Source organism: Gymnoscopelus braueri, assembly GCF_963280865.1.
Source record: "Gymnoscopelus braueri genome assembly, chromosome: 17".
NCBI classification, from domain to species: domain Eukaryota; kingdom Metazoa; phylum Chordata; class Actinopteri; order Myctophiformes; family Myctophidae; genus Gymnoscopelus; species Gymnoscopelus braueri.
Window position 1 is genome coordinate 23,072,121 of NC_137617.1, and position 24,481 is coordinate 23,096,601.

General features: G+C 41.7%; 2 protein-coding genes across 6 annotated transcripts in view; both read left to right on the top strand.

Moving 5' to 3' along the window:
• On the top strand, positions 1 to 3,427 carry pyyb (peptide YYb; the record flags this gene model as incomplete). Its single annotated transcript, XM_080455979.1, has 3 exons — positions 1 to 188; positions 2,868 to 2,945; positions 3,294 to 3,427. The coding sequence occupies 3 exons, from the start codon at positions 1 to 3 to the stop codon at positions 3,334 to 3,336; spliced, it is 309 nt and encodes a 102-aa protein (XP_080312105.1). The 3' UTR covers positions 3,337 to 3,427.
• Positions 3,428 to 4,201: 774 nt separating this feature from the next.
• The window catches only part of mpp2b (MAGUK p55 scaffold protein 2b), a 72,326-nt gene continuing 52,046 nt past the window's right edge, over positions 4,202 to 24,481 (top strand). For 2 of the 5 annotated variants that reach the window (XM_080455526.1, XM_080455525.1), the window contains exons 1-2: positions 4,202 to 4,644; positions 18,703 to 18,782. In XM_080455526.1, the coding sequence (XP_080311652.1) occupies positions 18,752 to 18,782 (31 nt within the window). In that variant the 5' untranslated portion in view covers positions 4,202 to 4,644; positions 18,703 to 18,751. Of the gene's footprint in view, positions 4,645 to 18,702; positions 18,783 to 23,928; positions 24,039 to 24,481 lie in introns of those variants that run through there. The other 3 variants (XM_080455524.1, XM_080455523.1, XM_080455527.1) reach the window with 2 other exon arrangements.

The window sequence follows — 24,481 nt, forward strand, 5'->3', positions numbered from 1 at the left end:
ATGTCCATCATGTTGAGACCGTGGATGTGCCTGGTGGCGCTCGTCGTGTGCCTGCTGGTGTGTTGGAGCAGCGTCGCGGACGCATACCCCCCGAGACCGGTGAGTCCAGGGGGCAACGCGTCACCGGAGGAATGGGACAAATATCACACCGCGATCAGACACTACGTCAACCTCATCACTAGACAAAGGTGAGTGCACTTAAAGGGATATTTCACTTTAAAAAAAACTTTGGGTCATTTTATCGTCTACACACGCTTTTGTGAGCCCCCCAGACCGTTTTTAAGTTGCTTGATTCAGTATTTAGATATTTGATATTCATTTAATCAGACACGCCCCCTTCCTATACAAACCCATTATAACTTCAAACTCAATTTTTAACATGTTAGATTCATCAAAAACACCCGTCCTTGGTTCTGGTGACTCACCCTGCCCTCCTAATGCGTGAGGGGGCCATGTTTTTTCGATAACTTTTTTAATTTATTTTTAATATTTCTTTTGGAAAATGAAAAAATTAAATACAATAAAAAAATTAAATAAAATAAATGAAAAAAGTAATCGAAAAAACACGGCCCCCTCACGTATTAGGAGGTCAGGGTGAGTCCAAGGACCAAGGACGGGTGTTTTCAATAAATCTAACATGTTAAAAATGGAGTTTGAAGTTATAATGGGTTTGTATAGGAAGGGGGCGTGTCTGATAAATTGAATATCAAATATCTAAATACTGAATCAAGCAACGTAAAAACGGTCTGGGGGGCTCACAAAAGCCTGAGTAGACGATAAAATGACCAAAGGTTTTTTTGAAAGTGAAATATCCCTTTAACATTTTCAGTCAAACTCCACGAATAATTTTATTAACTCATTAAGACCTGAGGCCGATTCTAAAAATGTTTTCTAAATCCTTTTTTTTTTAAACATAAAAAATATAACAAATATCTCAATATATGTGTTGTTCCAGAGATCCCCAGAAGCAAAGATTTGAGTTACAAATGTTCGCTTTAAAAAAAATATATATTAGAAGATTTGTGCAAAATTTTCACAATATTAAAAAAATAGCAGATCTACAAGCTCATAGCGCTGCACTCGGTGCCGCACTATGAGCTTGTATATCTGCTATTTTTGAATAGCCCAAAGAAATCCTAAAATGATACAGATACGTTCCCGGTCTAAATTAAAAGTCTAACTTTTCAGATGTTTGTCAAATATTCTGGGCCCTCAGTCCCAAGGAAACCATACAGTCAGATGAGTTCTCTTCATATTTGACAGACCAAGGCATGGGAAGCAGTATGGTTGAGATATGGAGTAGTATTATGCTTGTATAGTGGAATCAATGAGGGTGTAGAGGACTCAGATCTGGCTTTCTTCAACTGAGGGGAGTAGTATTATGCTTGTATAGTGGAATCAATGAGGGTGTAGATGACTCAGATCTGGCTTTCTTCAACTGAGGGATAAAGTTCAGACCAGATAGCAGCCTCTATTACCTAATGGGATGGCTACCCCAGAGACCTCAAACTGTGTAGACCCAATAGAATGCTGTCTCATCATACAAACCAGGACCTCTGTTGTCCTGGCTAGTCAGGTTATTATCCTAATCATTTCCTCTTCGTTGTTCAACATAATACCACAGTTTTCCCCTCTAACAATAAGACATGCAGCAAAAATATGAAAGTCCTTTTGGAACACACACACACACACACACACACACACACACACACACAACACACACACACACACACACACACACACACACACACACACACACACACACACACACACACACACACACACACACACACACACACACACACACACACACACACACACACACACACACACACACACACACACACACACACACCCATGTTGTCAGGTTTCTTTGTCTGCTGAGCTTTAACTTTGCATAACCATGCATGTGAATGTATGAGAGAGGTAGATGCATTACAGTATAACAACAAGTTGTTCAGTCCATAGGCAAGTTCACTCGTCAGCAGCATTGACTTGATTGTAAGATATTTTAAAGAAAGGAGCCACGTATTTTTGCCCCACCAAGCTTTGGGTGGTCGACTTGAAAATGCCTCCTTTCTCAGACTAGATTGTTTTGTTGAATCTCCATAGAGGAGCAGCACTGACAGAGATTCGATGTTGCCTTTTCCGAGCTCTAGTTCCAACCTAAGGACTGAACTGGCATGGCAATCATTTTGATCCCAGCTGTGTGCAAATCTGGGAAGCCAAGGTGTAGCCATGCACCATGGTTTTGATTGATTGAATATTTTATTAGGCAAACAAAAAATGTATAACAGCACAGGTACATTTAAAATACTTTGTCTAACAGGTCCGTTCATAAAAGTCCTTGCAGACTTGTTTCCAATGAAGGCCTTGGCCTTGGTGACCATAGAAGTTACTTCCACTGCACTGACTGTGACTGCATCACGTTCACCTTTAGTTTTACATTTTATTTGGATATTTTTATACAGCCTTCCTTTGCTTTTGGTTGAAATGTCTCTATTTCCGCTAAATTATTCTTGTGGATTTTATTTATCATTCATCTTATTTTGTTGCACCTGCAGTGACAATAAAGGAATGTAATTGAATTCACAGTGGATGATATTTACTAAGTCCCACTCCCAACTAACAGACCCTACTTGTGATGACTATTGGAATATAATGGTCCATATATGAAATTGTCTGTGATGCTATTGAGATGGACCTGTAGTATTCCCAAACATCATGCTACCAAAGATGCTCTGCTTTGATCACATAAGTGCCAAAAAGACTGGTGGAGAACGTACGGTTGTCTTGAGTGTATAAGTGACACCTACAAGTTATACCACCATGGGGATGTATCATTGTTCTGTTTCCATCTTTCTCAGGTATGGGAAGAGAGCCTCCCCTGAACAGGCTGTGGCCCAGCTCCTGTTTGGAGCCGACACTGATGGTGCAGAACCACGGTGAGAAAAGAGCAGATGAGCAGATGAATGTGCCTGATTTGTAACCCTGCAACCGTGCATTGTTGATGTGTTGTTGTGCATTGGCTACTGTCTTCTTATTTGTTTCAGAATTATTGTACTTCCTCATCACTTTCGCCAACTTCATCATTCTCTCTCTCTCATATTTAAATTTTTGTGTCTTGGACATGTAGTGACAAGTTGTTTTTCTAATTCTGCTTTGTCATGGCTCCTCAACAAATCAGGGGTGTTTTTCTCTGTTGTTCACCACTGTCATCGTGACATATGAACTGGCAACACTGTGCGTCAAATATTTTCTTTTAATGGAGCACTTTGTTCATTTTCTTGCAGCTCAGAGTACAGTGCTCAGTGGCCGCTGACTGGTGATGAGTGAACCTGTCTCCCCCTTACCCCCCTATGTTGCTCAATGGGCCAGCTGTCAACAAACACTGATGCTCAACAGCCTGCACTGAACAGTGTGGCCCTACATATTTAATGTTTCAATGTGCATGCAAACCTCTCTCGTCTGCCTACTGTCTGTCTGTCTGTCTATTTTTTGTAATTGTAAATAATTTGTAATACATTTGAATCTCTTTAAAATAAAGAATTGAACATACAGATATATTGCTGCAGTCGTTTCCTCAAAAGTGTACTTGCTCAAGTGGGCACTAGATGGCAGTATATCACCAGGAAGCGGCTGTTTTCAAGTTTACCGTGTACCTTTTTTGTTTCTCGTGTGTGGTATAGTGTTGCCATGTCGGCTTATTATAAGCGACTTTGGGCTTCTTTTTCTGTAAAGTTACTAAAAAATGGTAGTTGCGGGTTGTGGTTTGTTGGGCTTGTTTCTAAAGTGTACTTGCTTATTTAGGCTTGCTTCCATTAAAAAAAAAATTTACTTAAACCAGTGGCTCCAGAATATTTTCATGACAAAGCCAGGGTCCAGGGCATAGAGTTAAAAAATAAGGTCCAGGGGATTTGTCACCATTTGTGTGTTTAAAAAAACAAAACAAAAATCCACATTTATTGCGAGAGTGTTTGAAAATAGTAGATCTACAAGCTCACAAAACGTCGCATCGCGACGCGTTGTGAGCTTGTAGAACTGGCTCTTAAATAGCCGATGCATAATGGGTTTAAAGAGCTCATGTGGCCTAATAAGTTGCTTCTTTTGGGCTTGATTTCCTAGACCTGGTTGCTTATTTCTCTCGCAAAACCTGGCAACGCTGGTGTAGTACACTACATGGATTTGTGGTGGTGTAAGGTTGTCGGCTGTAACTTCAGACAAAGCTGACAAATAACGACTGACTGGCTGTCGTGACAGATCAGACTCAGAGGTGACTATCTTTTAGCATCCTATGAGAGGGGAAACGAGCCTGCATGCATACACGCGCCTGATTTATTGCGCATTGATGGGCTTGTTTCCAATTGTGTGTTCGTCATTTTTTAGAAAGATCTAGTAATAAAAGAGAGCAGTTTGTTGTGGGGGTTGTGCTGGCTTTATAGTGTTAATATAGTGTTGTCAAAGTGTCCGCATCGATTAAGCAGCAAGACCCCTCGGACCAGTGGAGACGGTCAGACCCTCAGACCAGTGGAGACCACAGTGCCACAGCCAGACAACCTTTGATTTCCACCAACGGTTTTTACGGCGTCTTCTTGCAGCTGCTGGTGGATTTGAAGAAAGGACTGGATAAAGGTGACGGAACAGGTGAGCTCTCTCTCTCTCTCAGACCCCTTTACGGATTCCAAGAGGGAAACGTAAATATTGTCATTCGGAGCCTTTAAAAAAAGCTTGTATTCAGTCGCGTGGCGCGCGTCACCAAGTGGCTGTACGAAATAGCTATTAAAACAGATCTCTCCAACAGATGAACTGCTATCGCTCTAATAAGATTAATAAACCTACTTAATGGCCTATACCTCGTGTAGCCGTATTGTCTATTCTCTCCCTCAGGCAGGCATCACATATCACACACATTCGGTCTCCTCTTTAGCGTAGCTTATCTGAGAGACAAATTGCCTCAGCCATACGTTTCTCTCTTAACTTATTGCTTTTTTAATGAATGCCGCCGATAATGTAATTATTTCTATGACTTAGTTCAATTTTGAATTGTCTGTAGGCTACTGGTTTCTGTTGGTTGTTGTACACTGATTAATCATACATCTGATGGAAATCACCCTCAATCATGTAACTCTGTCCGTCATCTCAGTGTTGTAGATGCGTTTAGAGAAGAATCGTGTTGATGCTGATGTTTGGATGGACAGCCATCAATCATCTGCTATCAGTGATGTTGCGCATGCTCAGACAGACTACAATAAGTATAAGAAATGTACAGATATCTACCAAAGCCATGGACCAGATGAAGGACAGGTGTCCCACCCACGTGACATGACACTTGCATTTTAGAGTTTTGCTATATATTGTACCATAACGTGTTTGGCCAAATGAATATACTGTACAGTTCAGATATATTCATAATCTATTCTGAGTTATAGCTAATGTATTTGACAAAATAGCTGCACCAAATTTTGGGTATTTACCAATACAGTAGTGTCAACTAGTTTCAAGCAAACATACACAATGATTGAAACCAATGGCTATTATTTTTTGGTTATAACTTACAGCTTACAACTGATTTTGATTTCATAAGGCAAAAAAGGCATACAGGTACAAGTCAAAACTAGAATAAATGTTGCATTAATTGCAAATTAAAGATAAAACCAATAGATTTCTATACCTGTTAGCTGCCACTCGTTTGAGCATGACAAATATATTATTATACTGTACATTTACAAGTAAGTACACATGTATCAATACAAATACATATATATGTGTTCACAGATATTATTCACAGCCCTTAGTAACTCTAGGGATACATACAGTACCCACCTCCCCATGCTCACCTACGACTATCGGGGCTGAGTGGTTATAATTAATCAAATAAGAAATGAATATGTATTAATAATTGAATAAGGCATGACGTTATACAATAGTATGACATTTAGCTATGGACCTGAATTTTTGCCTGATACAGATATTTGCCCTGAATAGAGCATGTCTCTATCCCCATAAACTGTGGTGTCAACAGGGTTGGAAAGAGTAGGCCAGTGGTTCTCAAAGTGGGGTCCGGGGATCCCCAGGGGTCCTTGAGGGGATTTCAGGGGGTCCCCCACTCTCCATCAAAAGTAGTTAATATAGCATCAAAATCAGTTTAACCACTAGATATTTTCAAAAAATCTTGAAAAAAATTACCAAATTTGAATATTTTGGAAACATTCGAACAACAAAAATCTTGTATGGGGGTCCCTGGCACAAAGTATTTTCAGATGGGTGTCTGCGGCCAAATAATTAATTTGGGGGTCCTTGACATGAAAACGTTTGAGAACCACTGGAGCAGGCTACTAGATTAGAATATCCTATCCAAGTGTTACTTGGCTTAAATATGATTCAAGTGGAAGCTTTTGAAGCCCACTCCGAAGAGTTACTTTAGATGTGGAATCCTGAGCATAACCATTTCAATATGAATACATTTTACCAGCCAATCCCTTTTCAATTCAGTGATGCTCCTGGTGACAATCTTGTATTCATAAGAAAGCTCTTTCAAAGATTGCCTTTTGAATGAAATGAGGTTCAAAGAAACTTTTGGGGAATATACTGTATCCACCCGATTGTGACATAACGGTATAACTGCAGGCTGCTCTACAATACAGATACTTGCCTTAAGTACAAGTACAAGAACAAACTACGTTGACAGTTACGAGAGCAATTAGGTACTATCCACTCCGGTCTATCAAACACTTTTTCAACACAAATGTCACTTTTATGCCTAGTTTCCTAGTTATGAGTTGTCGAGCACAGTAGAGAGAATGGCCCATGTTAGAGATGTCCTTAAAAATCCTTAAAATAGCTTTGTATCTATTTTTGCTAACTGTTAATACTCAGGATAATGTAATTGTCAGTTCATTGATGTCACACAGAAAATCTTTGTGCTGTTTTCAAGTGTTTTCAAAATGAGTTCCTGAACAGTAGTGTGTCTTTAATAATGACTATATTCCTTTGAAAGCGTCCACAAAATATTTTTTGTTTTGTTTTATGCCATGAGGATGTTTTTGTTACACCAGAATACAAGCTGAAAGAGGCCATTAATGGGGGCCCCTTAACAAGCACACTGTACTGTATACTATATATTTATACACGCACACACACGCACACACACACACACACACACACACACACACACACACACACACACACACACACACACACACACACACACACACACACACAGAGTATAAAGTGTATATACTGTATTATAAATGTATTCAATATTAATGAGACATCTGCATTATGGATAGATATAGTATTCAGTGGATGATTTTATTTACAGTTCCATCAAGCTTCATGGAACCGTCTGTGACTACACAGTAACATTTGAAGGATTTAACTTTGAAAGTGTCTTTCAGAGTTATTAATAATGCTCACCAGTTTCACTGTGTACAATAGGAATTAGGGAATGTGTAGCAGTTTAACCACTAACATCCTGTGTACGTCCATGACAAGAGTTCCCCAGGGGTCTATACTAGGCCCCCTCCTTTTTTCCCTGTACACCGAATCTCTTGGCAGAATATAGCTGATCTAAAAGCTCACAACACGTTGCAATGCCACGCGTTATGAGCTTGTAGATCTGCTATTTTCGCCAAATGTTCGCTCCAGAAGGGGGCTGGGGACGTTAGGGTTCATGTACTTATGAATATATTGTTGTTCTACTTTTATGGTATATGATATTTATACAATGTTGAACATAGCAACTTGTGAAATAGCCCTGAGGTACATTGAATAAACCATTACCATATACTGTATAATATTAGCCAGGGCACAATATTATTTGGTTGTGAGTCTTGTTTCTTTTCATATCACAGTACTTTTAAGCACTTAGCAGATTTCTCCTAAAAGGCTCAACTTTATATTCATTTAATGATAAGAGCTTAGAATCCACTGGTAGATTTCCATATCAAATCCCAAGTTGGATAGGTTAAAGGATTAAAGGAATTTAAACCTTCTTGGTGTCTGTTGTAGTACTGGGAACTGTAGCTCCTTTTGACATCTGTGGGAATTGGCTCAGAGTTTTGTTGGAAATGTTTACGTTTACCTTGACAGAAACACTGCATAATCACTCCTTTCAGGGTTTAAGAATTGAAGTTTGAAGTATTTAAACTTTGAAATTATGGCCTTCATTTCACCTCCTTTGAGACAGATTTAAATGACTTTCATAAGACATAAGGCTTGATAAGTTACAGTATGTGAAAGTTGTCGTTTTTTCCCCTTTTGCCTGAGTAAATTGGGTTACATCACAACAAATTTGGTAGTGAGGATTTATGTAGAGCAGTTGTTCTCAATCTTGTTTGAGCTCTGGACCACTAGCATGTTTTGAACAATCCTCAAGGACCACCCCACCCAACCTCCCCACAATACTATAGGGTCCATCACAGTGATGGTGAGGATGTGGCCAGTGCTTGTCCGAGCCACTGGGTAAAACACACTTGATATCACACTGCTGCTAATAATGCTTTGATTGGCAGCTGGTCCCAAATCAAAAGGAAACACAATAAATAAATAAACTGACCCTGCCTGACCGGGGAAACCTCTGTTGATAAGGGAAACCTTATCAACAGAGAAGGCCAGTGGGGATTATGTGTCTTTGATCTGAGATGTTATTAACAAGATCTTAAATGGTATAAGCTGACCATAACAGCGTGACGCCATTCAGTTCTACTGTCATTGCTTCTGCTTCATAATAGGTATGTATTCAATGCTTGAGAGGAAAGGCAGACTCTGGTTGTGCAGAAATATCATATTGTCCCCCGGGCTGAGTAATTACCGCATGAAACAGGAATTGAAATCAGCTGTTGTTGGCAGAGAGAAAGAGATGCTCTGAGGTTTTGTCCCCTACTGCTGTTTCAGCCGAGCGTTGACATGCAGAATCAGTGGTGGCGGCGTTCCCCACCTCGCCCTCCTCACCCATACAGCTCCAGTCTTCTCCTTCATAAACGCTAGACCGGTGCCCTTTGGGGACCACGCAAGTCGGGAACGATGCAAGTTGGGAATGCATGCCCCACCCGGTTATACAATACCTGTTGTCAGAGTACCCGTTACCACACTTCTAAACTCGGGAATGATGTAAGTCAGGAACAATGCAAATTGGGAATGCATGCGCCATCTTTTTGTGCAATACCCGTACTTCACCCAAGTATGGGCATGTGTACCCGTTCCCAGAGTACCCACTGCGGTACCCACCAAGCACCAAAATGCGACCGATCGACTAAATATGGGGTTTCCTTATGTCATCATGTTGATGACGTACATGGGCATACACAGATGCAGTTCTATTGTGTGCTCAGCACGACACTCCCCTGGGTCATCGCCCACACACACACACACACAAGATTGAGGTCAATCGGTAGCATGGCACCTGAGTTATGCCCGGGTCAGACACATAGACCCACAGACACAGAGATTCTGTGAATTTATAGATAGATAACCTCAGTGCCCACTTCGTCACACACCTGCTAAGTAATCTGCGTTCACTCTGGGCCACACGTGACACACAACATGAGTGGCCATTACCATGGCAACCGCTGAAGCTTCCATGCACCGCAGCGTAATTTTAACAACGTGATTTCCTGCTGATTGGTTTGGTGATAGTCTGGCGTTTGTGCCTGGTAGCTTCTCTTTAGAGCAGTTTGGTTGACATTGAAACAGTGGCTAGACTGGCTACATTTGTCCCTTTGCCTGTTTCCTTTGAAAGGATGACAAGGGAAGCTGGGACCTTGAGTGATTTACAGGCAGTGTGCTGATTTGTGAACAGTCCCCCTCAGTGCCTTGCAGCTCTTTCAATGAGTCTGATTGCCTCCCAGTGGTGTGTGCACTGCGATCAGCACAAACTAATTACAACCCACATCAGTATAGTGGAGATGGGGACTAACTCTGATAAATTGATGAAGTTTTATCAGTAGAATTCAACAGCAAACTTCAACTGAAGATGTGAATGCTTAGATCAGTCAAAAGAAGTGCCTGGTCTCCAATCATATGCCACAGAGACAACCCTATGAAAGTTTTCATTCCAACCAAACAGCGCCATTTTATTTATTGCATTAATTGGGCTCATATACGCTGCACTGCACTGCAACACCGGAGCGCAACATGACTGTACCACTCGTCATTGCAATGGAACTGCGGCCTATCTGTGTCTGGTGTGAAGGGCCCGAGTAACATGCATAGTGTACTCACTGCCCTCCATAGCGCCACATGACTGAACATTAATGGCTTAAAAGATGCCATAAAAAGGATATTTAACCACTTAAAACCTACGTATATACTTTGTTGTACATCAATAGCCTATTTTCATATATCACCTATTTTTGCTGAATGTTCACCTATTTTCGCTGAATTGATCCCCTATTATGACATGCCTAGAACAGGGACATTAGGGTTCATGTGGTTAGTCAGAGAAGATGACCACTGACCAACTTTCAACAAATTATTCTAGATTCCATGAACAACTCTGCTGTTGCTCTCTCTGTAGTTGGTGGTTAATGGGTCTCCAAGTTTTTTGTCAACAGGTTAATTATTTACAATTTGGCCTTTAAAGGAGAGTTAATATAAAGGTTCATTGTAACATTCAGCTCACCTGCGTCAGGGAAAGAGGTTGTAAATGTTATTTTCCACACTCATTATACTGTCATTTAGCAACACCTCATGCGTATAAATATGCATGAGGAAATAAATAGTTTTACTTTAGCTTGGTCACCACCAACTGCTCTTAACCACTTAAGGGATATTGGGGTCATTTTAACATCTACTCTGGCTTTTCTGAGCACCCCAGACAGTTTTCAAGTAGCTTGATTCAGTATTTAGATATTTGATATTCATTTTATCAGACTTCTACAAACCAGCTCAGTGGCTTTGTGGTTAGAGTGTCCACCCTGAGACTGGGCGGTTAAGGAGTTTGAAGTTACAATGGGTTTGTGTTTGATCAAATGAATATCAAATATCTAAGTACTGAATCAAGCAACTTAAAAACTGTCTGGGGTGCTTACAAAAGCCTGAGTAGACGTTAAAATGACCCCAAACATGTTTGAAAGTGAAATATCCCTTTAAGCCCTATATACTTTGTCATATGATGAATAGTGCAAATAAGGATCTAAAACTCGCAGCTTGTAGATCTCTTACTTTTGCTATTTTAGATATTTTTTAAGAAACAAGTTTAAATGTACACTGTATATATTTTTTAAGTTCTTGAACATGTTTGCCAGAATAGGGAGCTACAGTAGGTTGAAAGTGGTTACCGTTAAACTACTGTTGAATTCCCATCCTCATTCAAAAGACCTCTGAGACTGATAAACTGATAGCCTTGTGCTGTACAAGGCTGTTGGATTTGCAATGAATGACATTAAAGGACCATACCGGCGTCAGTATGATATTACCGATGTCACAACTTCGGCCATATATTACACATGAACGTAGACCATTTGCCTATTAATTGCTTTAGTTTTAGAGTCAGTGTTTGTTAACATTTTCTCCATAGTCATTAAAACTTATAGGGTTAGAACTTATACCTGAGTAACTGAGTCATTGTTGGTTAAACATCATTGTATGGTTTGAAGTCATAGACATTTGAATTTTGTTAATAAATCACATCACTTTGCTTTAAAACACAACAATAATGTAACTGACGAAAATAAATGGACACCATGAAGTTCACTTAACTGAATCCAGCGGCTTCTTCAAAATTCAAACAAACCAAAGTATGCTTTGCAAAATGGTTGGCTCAATGGGCAAACATTAGTTCTGGTCCTATGCCAGGGTCTACTGTATGCATCTCCTCAGTGACCAGGTTTACGGTGTCTACACTTAAGTAAAAATTAAGAATTTACTTTAGCTACTTACCGAGACAAAGATGGTTGTAGGTTGCTGAAAGCCTTTTCTCGTGGCAGTGTCGAGTCAATAGAAGTTTCACCGTCTGGTGGATATGCTGTATTTTATTTTATAGCAAAAAGTGGATTTTACACAAAAGGGGGATGTCTTCCCACCGCAGAGAAAAGGCTTTCAACAACAGTCTTTATTTCAGTGAGTAGAGAAAGTATATTCTTTATTTTTATTGAAGCGTAAGCCCCATGTGTAGACATCGTAAACCTGGTCAAAGAGGAAATACATAGTCCCTGGCCTAGCGTTAAGGAGAACTCTCTAACACTATGGACTGGGAGCTAGGCAAACATGCAATAACACCAGTATCGTCCTTTAAGGTCAGTCATTAAAATCCAACAATCCATCGACATTCGTAGTCCTGATATGCTGCCTGCAGAAGGCAGATAAACATGTAATGAATGGGTTTAATTTTGGTTTGGAAAGACACAGGTCATTATTAGTCTCACAGTGGACCTGAATCATCGTGGTTGGTCTTTTCAAGACACCTGGCTTTGTGCGGCATCTCATTCTGAGTGCTCCCTGGAGAAATTCCTCTGAGCAGTACCACAACATATAATACTTTATTGTCTCTGCCAGGCCGGTCAGCCATGGGCCTGAGATTATGTTTTTGCTCCTGTCCGTCCGTGAACAGCTAATCTCCGGCACCGTTGGACCGATTGGTGTGAAACGTTACGCACACATTCCCAGTAGGTCAAGGAAGACATTTTGGCCTCATGGTGGTGCTATAATAACAGGCTGTTTAACGTTTTGGCCTATAACTCATGAACCGTAGGTCGTACAATCAAAAAATCATTTCCCCCGGATTCCTTTGATCATGAAGCCATTTGTGCCAGACTACATATCCACCATTTTGTGTTTTCTTCAAAACACACTGATTCCAATACTCATACAGATTTAAACTCACACAAATCTGTACACGTTTTAGCTGTGGTCACATGATCAAGATGTTTCTATCAGATTTTCCATATTCCATATTCCTAGAATATTCCATTCTACGACAACCCAGCCTGACTGAGACCTGCGCTCAGAGGAGCGTGCTTTCCTAGTTGCAAAGTCAACACAGTTGATGGGAATTGGCCTCAGTGCAGCTCTTAATTCAAACAGACAGAAACTCACACAAGTAAATAAAATATGCAAAACAAAGAGCAGCAAAAACACTTATCCCATTTATACATGCAAATATACATAAATAATAAAGGCCTAAAGTGCTTTGCGCTGCTACTTTCGTTTTAAAGTGCTTGTTGCTTTGTTGCTGCTACAGTACCTACTTTTACAGTGCTTGTTGGCTAATGCTTGCTCTACTGCTGAACGTGCTTGTGCATCAGAGTTCAAGTGTCGGAACACCCGCAAGATATGTGCTAATCCTGAAGCATAATGTCCTGCTACACCTGAAACTCTGGAATCTCCTGGAGTAGAGGGATTTGAACAGGGAGCTAGCAGGATGAGATGAGTCAGCAATCATCATCTGCATCTTTGCATCTGATGTGTGAGGCATACTGTATATGGAGGCAGAGGGAAGATCACACAGCCCTATAGCTTTGCCACAGGAAATCTAAGGCTAAACCGAACTGCTTTAGCAGAGTACTCTGTGAAGTTTATTCAAGAGCTCTGCTCATATCAGTCAAGCGAGACTTGGGGCATCGATCGAGTTGAACGGGCGGGGCAATTCTAAAGGCTTTGTCCCCCTCGAACGATTCTTAAAGATCGTTGATTGCAGAGCTCAAAGTTGCCTTTCAAACTGCTGTTAAAAATAATTCTCAAGTGTCAGCTGGTGAGCTGCAATGAAATGAAATGAATTTGGCTGCCAATTGCCAATTGTCCAAACCTAATACCCTGCTTTTTCTGTGGATTGATACAAAAATCTATTTCACAGAAATAGACCTCCTGTGGATTAAAGTGTACCACTTGTCTTTTAATATGCCCCAATTAGGTTAAACTCCCGTCCACCTTATTATTATTTTACGCCTTTTTCCTTGTTGCCATGGTGAAGCGCTGGAGGTAAAAAGAAAAGAAAAAAAAAGAAAGCTGCTCATGGTTGTCTTGGATACGACCATTTCCCTTGTAAAGTAATGAGAAACGCTGAAGCTGTGGGGAGCACATGGTTATTTTTAGGCCCCATGCCAGCATGAATGTGTGGATTAGGGCTCGTTTGGTTGTAGTTGTTGGCTTGTTTGTTTGTGTGTGTGTGTGTGTGTGTGTGTGTGTGTGCAGGTTGTGCTACAATATCACTGTGGGAACTGCTCAAGGCATTATATACAGTATTAGGCACACAAATACCAGTACATCACGCTAGTAAACTATGGCTTCAGGGCAACATGCTGGATTAGTAGCTCAATTGGTTTGTGTTCATAGCACATAGTCACATCATGCCCTCTCCTGTATTTCCTGTCTCACTCCACTGTACTATTTAATAGAGCAGAAATTGTTCCCTTGCCATAAAACCTATGACAAGGCTAAATCTAAATCTCTATATATATATTTTGTGTGTGTGTTATGACGAAATCAAAATCAAAGGAGGAGATTTATTTTGAAACGACGGGTACAGGAGGCAGCAACACTCGGCCATGCAGTCAGAGTAAAACAAGTTAAATTAATCAAGATTGATCAACTGCATGGCCTGTTTCTCTCCTAAAATGTATATAAAACATAATGTCTTCGACCACTCAGTATGGTAGTTAATACAATATAACTAACACAGCTGCGGTGGTTGTAGTTAGTCTACCTGCTCTTTTATTGAGACATTTACATCCTATGGTCGGGCAGGACCAGTATTGGTTGACAAGAGGTACAGTATTGAAGGCCAAAGTGCAATTCACTAACTAATCACAGTGACTGACTCAGTCAGTCAGACATTCATATGTACAGTATAGGGCTGGTCCGTGGGTCCAGCCAAAAACACTATAGTCTAATGACGTGCCACTTAAAATTACATGGATGCTTAGAACTTGATGGCGTTCAGAGAGGTTTAGTAGGTGAAATGGCCACATTTATGGCTTTCATGGGGCAATTGCACACACAGACACACGCACACGCACACACACAATTCAAAAGCCCTACTCTGAAACTTAGATAAAACAATTATAGAGAAGTCACACTACTTCACACACACACACACACACACACACACACACACACACACACACACACACACACACACACACACACACACACACACACACACACACACACACACACACACACACCGCACGGACACACACACCGCACGGGCACACACACACCGCACGGGCACACACACAGCTGTCCACTTGTTTTAATTGGATGACAGTGTTGAGATGATCACAGGCCAGTGAGCATAATGTTATAGCAGCTGTGCTATAGAGCTGTCTTCAGCACCTGAGCAGAAACTAAAAACAAACTGTGTAGATAAATGTATTCTTTGCTGTACAACCGTGTCGCTCGCCCCCCAAATCTGTTACTTTTGGTGAATGTCAGTCATACGTCGGAGTATAAATGATGTTTTAAGTGAGTGAGCATATGTAGGCATGTGGTGTTTGTGCATACGTCTCACATTGTGTTGCAGTCCAGTGGTTTGTGTGCACCCTCGCATTTCGAAATGTGTTTGTGTTCCATCCCGGCTCCATTACATGGTGTGTGTGTGTGTGTGTGTGTGTGTGTGTGTGTGTGTGTGTGTGTGTGTGTGTGTGTGTGTGTGTGTGTGTGTGTGTGTGTGTGTGTGTGTGTGTGTGTGTGTGTGTGTGTGTGTGTGTGTGTGTGTGTGTGTGTGTGTGTGTGTGTGTGTGTGTGTGTGTGTGTGTGTGTGTGTGTGTGTGTGTGTGTGCACGCACGCATTTCTGTGTGACTGTGTGCATGCACAAGAGGACTGCGCCATTTTGACTCTTAACGGAACTACAAGAAAGGGATCTCTAGGAAGATTATATTCCACCGTGGCAACTATTGTCATTATTATTTCAATCTTATCCAATTTGTAATGTTACTTTTGGAGATGGAAACCATCTATTCAGTACATAACTGACATTGCTTGTTACAATAAGAAGTGCATTGGTTATGAATGATAGAAGCTTCATGGTTCATTGTCTGTTTTTCAATCAAATTTGACATTGGGGGGATATAGTCTGTATTGATTCTGTGCTCATTTATAGTTTTCTACCATTCTGTTCCATTCAGTATTAGCCTGAGTAGTGCTACCCTACCAAAATAATAAATTGTCTGCCCCTGGATTGGGAGAGCTTGATCACTTGGCAGGAGGCCATACCTCCTTGCATGCGTAAAGACTGAGTTATACTCAGTTGTGCACGGGTGTCGCGCACCGAAAATAGCCAATCTACAAGCTCGCAATGCGTGCTGCAAATATGCATTGGGACCTTGTAGATCGACTTTTGTTGGTGTGCAACAGCCGCGTGCAACTAAGTATAAATCAGACTTAACATGATGAGAGAATGATGACACTTGAGATTACAGTGTCATTATTAATGTTTGGCTGAATAGCCTGCAGCAGTAAATGTTCCATGATAGGCTGTGAATGGGAATGACTTGCGTCTCCTGCACCCCTCTGGTTTCGTCTCGTTCGCTCTCTTTTTGCCTTTATCTCTCTCTTGCTCTGTTTGTCGCACTTTCTCTCTCTCTCTCTCTTTCCACATTTCTTTCTTTTTCATACACAAACACACACACACACACACACACGTGTCAACACAGCTCAAGTGTGGCCAAGGGCCCACCGCAATCGGCTTTGACTTTTTAACAGCCACGTGCTTCTCAGCACACTTAACAAGCTCTGTCATTTCCCATTGCAAACACTGGAGTCCATGGATAAGCCAGGGGGACTGGTATGTGGTATTAACCTATTCATACCCGGAACGTATCTGTGATACTGTATTTTAGATTTTAACTGTAACCATTATTTTATACTTATTATTTTAAAATTATATGTATTTGGCGGCGGACCTCAATCTCAAAATATGTTGTTCCAGGGACCCCACAGAAGCAAAGATTTGAGTAAAAAATGACATGATTTTTCTAAAATAGCAGATCTACAAGCTCATAGCGCGGCAGTCTGCTATTTTTGAATAGCTGAAGTATAAAATAATGGTTAAAGTGGTTGCACAGATGCGTTCCCGGTCTTAATGGGTTAAGCACCTGATCTGCACAGATCCAAGCTTTTACAAAGTTCCCCCCTTCAGTGTCTACGACAGCTAAGTACTTAAGTGTCGTAAAAGTTGCAGCAGTTACAGCTGTTAAATGGTGCAACATAAATAGGCTTTTCATGTCGACATACCACACATACTTTTTGGAATGTTTGATGCCTGGCATGAATGCTTTTCATGTAGTTTTTTGCCCGGCGCCACACTATCCCTGCCGATGATTGCATATTGTCATGGCAGCCACAAATTGGCATCCTAGGATGCCAGCACTTCTCTCTCTCCCTCGGAAACATCTTTCTTTCGTCTTTCGTTTGTCTTTCTTTCTTCTTTCATCATCGTATCTTCCTTTGATCTCTCCTTCCTCTCACATCACTTCCCACACTGCCGGAACATTTTAACTCGGTGACGTTTCCCCAATCGTTTTCCCCCCTCCCTCCTTTCTCTTCCCAGCTACAAGTCATTGCTAGCTCTTGGTGTTATGTGTGTGTACTTGTATTACCGGTACTATATTTGTGAGGTCCAAATGTCCCTAGAAGTATAGTAGAATCTGAGAAATACTGAGACATTTGTAAAGACTATTTTCTGGGTCCTCACAAGAGAAATATTTTAGACTTACAATTAGAGACAAATTCAGGTTGGGATTAGGATTAGGCACTTAGAAGTTAGGTATGTGGATTCATACTTAGTTGTGCGCCGGTGTCGCATACCGTAAAATAGCCAATCTACAAGCTCACAATGCATCACAGTGTGCAATGCGTTGTGATCTTGTAGATCTGCTACTTTTTGGGCTATTTTGTGGTTATTTTCAGCTATTTTCTATCTCGTGTGTGTGTGTGTGTGTGTGTGTGTGTGTGTGTGTGTGTGTGTGTGTGTGTGTGTGTGTGTGTGTGTGTGTGTGTGTGTGTGTGTGTGTGTGTGTGTGTGTGTGTGTGTGTGTGTGTGTGTGTGTGTGTGTGTGTGTGTGTGTGTGTGTGTGTGTGTGTGTGTGTGTGTGTGTGTGTGTGTGTGTGTGTGTGTGTGTGTGTGTGTGTGTGGGGACTACCACCCCTGGAACATATGTTCTGGACCTCATATCAAAAGCTGCCGAGTTGCCCAAGTTTGCCGGTGAGGGTCTTTTCATGTTGTCCAATGTCAAAGGACCAATTAGAGTCAACAAAAGATCCCCTCTTAGCTAATGTCAGCCAGCACACCCACTCAGCCCAGCTCTCCAGCAGAAGCTACAGAGTTCTCCCCATGGAAGTGCAGAGCCGGACAGCATGTGGGTGTTACCAGAGCAACAGGCTGTCCTTTTAATAGCTGTTTACACAATTTTATGCTGGTGATGTTTGAGCTTTCTTACACAACACAAGCGATCCCCAGCCTGTGGGCCCAAATAATTGGCAAAACACTTTTATTTTGATTATTAAGGTCTCTGCAGGATTTGAAGATTCGTTGAGTAAATCAACTAGTCAATTAGTCGACAAATTCCTGTGTCTGTTTTGCCTGATTTATGCTTGGTTGTGCGCCATGTTGCACAACTAAGTATAAATCACCCTTTAGTCACCTTCTTTAGAAGGACAGCCCGGGGAGGTTGCATTCATAAATCCGGTCAAATAATTCAGTACTGTTCACTGTGCCCTCCCCCCCCCATCTTAGTTTCTTCTTGCTTTCTCCTTCATTCCAGCTGTCCTGACAGGATTCACAGAGGACTTTGGGACGAGCCGATCTCCAAAATGCCAGTGGCATCAGCCAGCTCTGATTCTGGTAAGTGGCTTGGTCTTAGGTGGACAAAAATAATGTTTGTGCGTGTGTGACTGTGTGTGTGAAGTCTCGCATTACCAGGTGATCAGAGCTCTCCACCTACTGATACGTCTGCTCTGGTGACATCTAGATTATATGTATTTTCTACAACTGGGTGTGAACAATTGAGACATTGCATTGGTTCGAACCAATGCAAAGACTTTAGGGTGGTCCTTCATATTGGGGAAGTGACAGGATTGTCTTCCAAAGGGTAACCGGAACGCTCGCCCCAAAACACACTAGCCCCCATTTTCCCCCGGGAATAAGGTTGGATTTATGGAATAGCATTACTGAGGTTACGTGTAGGAATAAGGTTAGGTTTAGGCATAGTTATACTGAGGCTTCTTTCAGGAATACCTGGTGGCGACCGTTCCGAGGTCGCCGGATTTGACCCAGGGTGAGCATGTTTTGGGGCGAGCATTCTTGTATTCTTCCAAAGCAGTCTGTGTAGTTTTGTTTGTGGCCGATCTCGCCGCTGTTCTAGTCACTACATTCAATTTAGATGTCACCAGATGTATCGGTAGTCAGCGATCTGTAATCGTCTAGCAGTGTGAGACGTGTGTGTGTATGTGTGTGTGAGAGTGAGAGTATACAGCATGAGAAAGAAGTGTGTGTGTGTGTGTGTGTGTGTGTGTGTGTCTGTCTGTGTGTGTCTGTGTGTTAGAGATGGAGTAGAAGAGGCTGAATGGTTCTTTGGGTGTTTGATCACACAGAGTAGGGTAACTCATCTCATGTGCCCTAATGTGACTTAATGAGCTGGCTAATGGAGCACTGACGCTCCAGACCTACATCAGTCATGCTTGGAAGGACACACTCTGTTGTGTTGTATCCTTCACCATGCCCCAATGACACCATGCACGTGGATACCGTTGTGCAAATGTGTATGACCGTGTACTACAGTGGTGGAAAGTAACTAAGTACAAGTACTGTACTTAAGTACAATTTTGAGGTATTTTTACTTTACTGGAGTATTTCCAATTTTCAATACTTTTACTTCTACTCCACTATATCTCAGAGGCAACTAGAAAAAGTGCTCCTCGGAGCACAGGTCTCCGCCAGGTCAGGTAGGTTATTGTGGGCCATCAATGTTGATGGAATATGAAGAATCGGACAGATCCATCTTGATCACATGACTATAGAGATGATGTGTACCGATTTGTGTGATATTTAGACAAAATCTGTCGGAATATAAAATAAATCGGCCTCCTGGTGGTGCTATAATAGGGCAATCATGTCAAAAGGGTGGCATTTGTTCCTCAACGTAGTGTGAATGTGCATGCAAAGTTTCACCGCAATCGGACGTTGCGTTCATGATTTGAGGCATTTTGTTCAAAACGGGCCACTCCTGCAAACTTGAGATGTCAATCTTATCCAATGAGGATGGAATATGAAAAATCAAACAGATCTGTCTTGATCACATGACTATAGAGATAGAGATTATGCATACAAAGTTTTACGCAGATGGTGCAGTTATAGGTAAAAACTTGAATCGGCCTGTTATAGTGCCACCATGAGGCTGATTTGAACATTTTCAAGTGGCATTTCATCCTCGGCCTAGTGGGAATGTGTGTGCGAAATTTCACGGAAATGGCACGCTGTCTTTATTATTTGAGGCATTTTGTTCAAAACGGAGTACTCCTGCAAACTTTGGAAGCCAATCTTAGCCAATCAAGACCCGTTTCGTTTAATGACTATAGCGATACTTTGTACCGATTTGCGTGATGTTTGGACAAAATCTGTAGGAGTAATATAAAAAAATGTGCTTCGCAAAAATCTGCCTCCTGGTGGCGCTATTTAAAAAAATTGAAAAAATCAGGGGCAGAGGCTCTGCTCTGGCATCCAGGAAGTGTGCGTGCACAGTTTCGCTGCAATCGGGCCAACGGTGCCGGAGATTAGCTGTTCATACAAGCTCACAATGCATCGCGATGCGGCACGTTGTGAGCTTGTAGATCAGCTATTTTCAAAAGATTTTATACATTTGAAAACATGAAATGGAACTTTAAGTACATTTTGATGCCAATACTTTTGTATTGGCATGTAAGTAAATTCTGAATACCAGACTTGTACTATGGTATTGAAACTTTTACTTGAGTAAAAAAAGTGAGTACTTCTTCCACCACTGCTTGCGCAGACGCAATTGCACGCACACGCGCACACGCACACGCACACACACACACACACACACACACACACACACACACACACACACACACACACACACACACACACACACACACACACACACACACACACACACACACACACACACACACTCACACTCACACTCTCTTGCAGAGCTCCCTGTGGCTCCCCGAGGCATCGGGTGAGTCGGCGAGTATGGATGGATCAATGTTCACTGAGACGGTTGGGGGCTGGTGGGTTGCAGGCCTTGGTAGGGTGGGTGAGTTAAGGACAACTTTACAGTGTCTCTTGAAGGTCATAGTCAGTCTGGTAATTCAGATGTTTTTTGTTGTTGTTTACTAAGTTTTACTTTTATTTCTTGCCAAACATTGGTGAAATGTCTTTTAAAAGGAAAATGTTTTGAGAACTAATTTTCCTCGGGGTAATTCAGTCAGTTTTGTCCACACTTAAACTTCAAACATTCAGTGGCATTTAGCGATTTCCCCCCAAATGATGTCCCATGCCATTAGTTCTACTTTTGAACAAGTAAATATGAAGACATAAAAGACATTAAAGATATTGAATTAATGCTAGTGAGAGTGTGAGTGTGAGAGTGAGTGAAGGTCGGAGAAATTGAGTGCCTGTGACTTAGTATTCTATGTTGTGTGTGAGGATTTTAGCAGACAACAGGCAGAGAATGGAAGATAACTTTGCCAGGATGAAATTTTAAAATGTGTACAGTTTCTTTTTTTCCTAGTGGGCTGTCAGTTGGTCTCAATTTGTACTATAGCCAAAGGCTACGTTCAGAAGATTGGCAACATCGAATAAATTATTTCTCTACAACAAATTGTGTCTCTCGTACAAGGGGAAGATAGTGCTTTTGAGTGAAGGTAGGTTTTCTTTGCAGAGGCACACAGACACAGAACTGTGTGTGTGTGTGTGTGTGTGTGTGTGTGTGTGTGTGTGTGTGTGTGTGTGTGTGTGTGTGTGTTAATCTCGCGTATCACTAGGCTGATTGCAGGGACGTGCACAGATAGACTTTAGGTGGTGCTAGAGCACCTGCCCTTTGCCCTCTTGACCAGAAGTGCCCTTTTGAAAAAAATAAAAATAATAATAATAATATTTTTTTTTTTTTTTTTTTTTTTACAGTATGTAGCCCATGGTGACATCGATCAATTCTGGATTAAAAACTTCTAATATATTAACAATTCCCCAAAATGTGCATTGCAATTTTCTTCTCACACTACTAGGGCAGCTGGCGGTTCCGCGCGCCGCGCAAGGTGCCCTTTTTTTTTTACTTGAGCACCTGCCCCTCAAAATGTCTGTGCACGCCACTGGCTGATTGTCATATTTATTTTGACAGCAGGCCAAGGATCTCAGTTCTTTTCTTTTGGGAACACAGTTCTTATATTATGTGATTTAAATAAAGGCTTTGGGATCTCTGTGATCCAGGGGTGTGCCACCGTCTTGAACTCACAGACATAGTTGCCAAACAAGATTTGAAAATGAAAATGATTGGGTGATTTCCTCAGGACATCCCTACTGAATTTAATGTTAAATATCAAGCGTATTTCTCTTCATCTCATGGTCAGAGTCTCTGTCACACACACACACACACACACACACACACACACACACACACACACACACACACACACACACACACACACACACACACACACAGAGCTCTTTCAGATAGAGCTGTGTACTGTACATCTCATCCTACATGCCATTACTTTTCAATTTCATGTACTATTGACTGTCAAGTTGTGTAGCTGTAATGTCACTGACCTTATCGATTTTACTTCATCTCCCAAAGGACTTACAAAGTTACTGTGGGCCAGCCAAATCCCCACACATACATTTCAAATCGCATTGATTTATTGGTGATACACATATAATTGACACATGGCTTTAGCAATCAGACTTTGCGCAGTAGAGACAGTTGAATGACAGCAATTTGACAGAGAGATGGAGAGATAGACAATGAATGTGTATGAGAGATAAGTGTGCTAATGTTTCATGGCTCTAGGTTGTAATGTAACTCACAGGAGATTTGTGATCTACTGAGCGGCCCCTTTCTAGTTTGATTTGAACTGGCCAGAGGGTTATGAGACTGTCAGTGACCAACTATTATGAGTTTCCTTGATCTATGAGCAAAAATGTTAAACAAAAGTTCACCAACAGTAGTTCATTTAGGTCAGGTCAGCTGTGTGTGTAACTGCACCTGCATCTGCTCCTGTTGCTTGTGTCTGTGAATTATGTCATCATCTTGAGGTCACATCAACAAAAAAGTCATATTCAATACTTGAACAAAATTGCAGATGGGTGAATGTTAATAGTTTGAATTGTCTCTGTGTGACTAAAATGAAATATTTCTTCTGATGCACGACTTGTATTGTAGGCCAGAGATGCCACACAGCTCGGGGATACTTTGTTTTCTGGGAGCTTCCTATTAGAGGATTTTCATTCTCTGTAAACCATTGCACCTTAATCTGATATTGCATTAGTAAACATTGTGAGTGCGCAGCCCCGCTTGTGACAGAGGAACATCATTATTAATTGGGCCCGCCCTCTTTGCCCTCTGCTCCTCCCTCCCCAACTAAGCCCAAGAGAGACTGTCCCCCTCCTCTCTAAGACAGCATCATACATCCCTCCCCTTTTCACCAGCCACCCTCCTCTCTCTCTCTCTCTCTCTCTCTCTCACTCACTCACTCACTCACTCACTCACTCACTCTCACACACACACACAAATACATGCACACATGTAGACACACATGCACACGAGCAACCTCTCTCTCTGTCTTCTCCATTCATTCAGATACTGGCAGGCTTTCTGCCAGGCGCAGCTTCTATTCACGTCAAGAGCAGGTAAAGGGAAGGAGTAAAAGGGGGGATAGGAAGAGACAGGAAGAGAGAGAGAGGAGGATCTCTCTGGCTGCCATAGATACTGGGCGTGTTACTGCGTGTGTGTGTGTGCTCTGTGCATAGTAGGGGCTTGTTGCTCAACCATGGCGGGCAGCCTGTTTGGAAGGCTCTCCCTGGAGGAGGAGGATTCTGCCAACTCTCTAGAGGGCCTGGATGTCAAGGAGGGAGATGGTAAGAGGACAGAAGTCACTTACAGTCTTCACCGGCAGGGCGTGGGAATGTGTGTGTGTGTGTGTGTGTGGGTGGGTGGGTGGTGCTGTGTGAGCTGTGTGCTGGGCATATTGTAGGGATTCCGTCAGGGAACAGAGATGGTAAGACTTTGAGAGGAGGCAAGGTTTAGGTTTTAGGAGGATATCTTTGGTTGTTAAGAATTAGGTATTTGCTCTAATTAAAAGCATTGTGAAGCCTCTTAGTGGACGATCTAAAGTGGGTGGATGATGACACTGGATTAGTGTTAAAGAGCTAAGAACAATTCTAGGATAACAGGAGTGTCGCCTGGGCATTATAAGACTTGTTTTGCTTACTGTTAGGACATCAGTTATTTGGAATTTAAGGGATCCAGGATATTAAGCTTATTCTGCTGTTGTTGTGCTTTGTTGTATGTGACTAAGAGC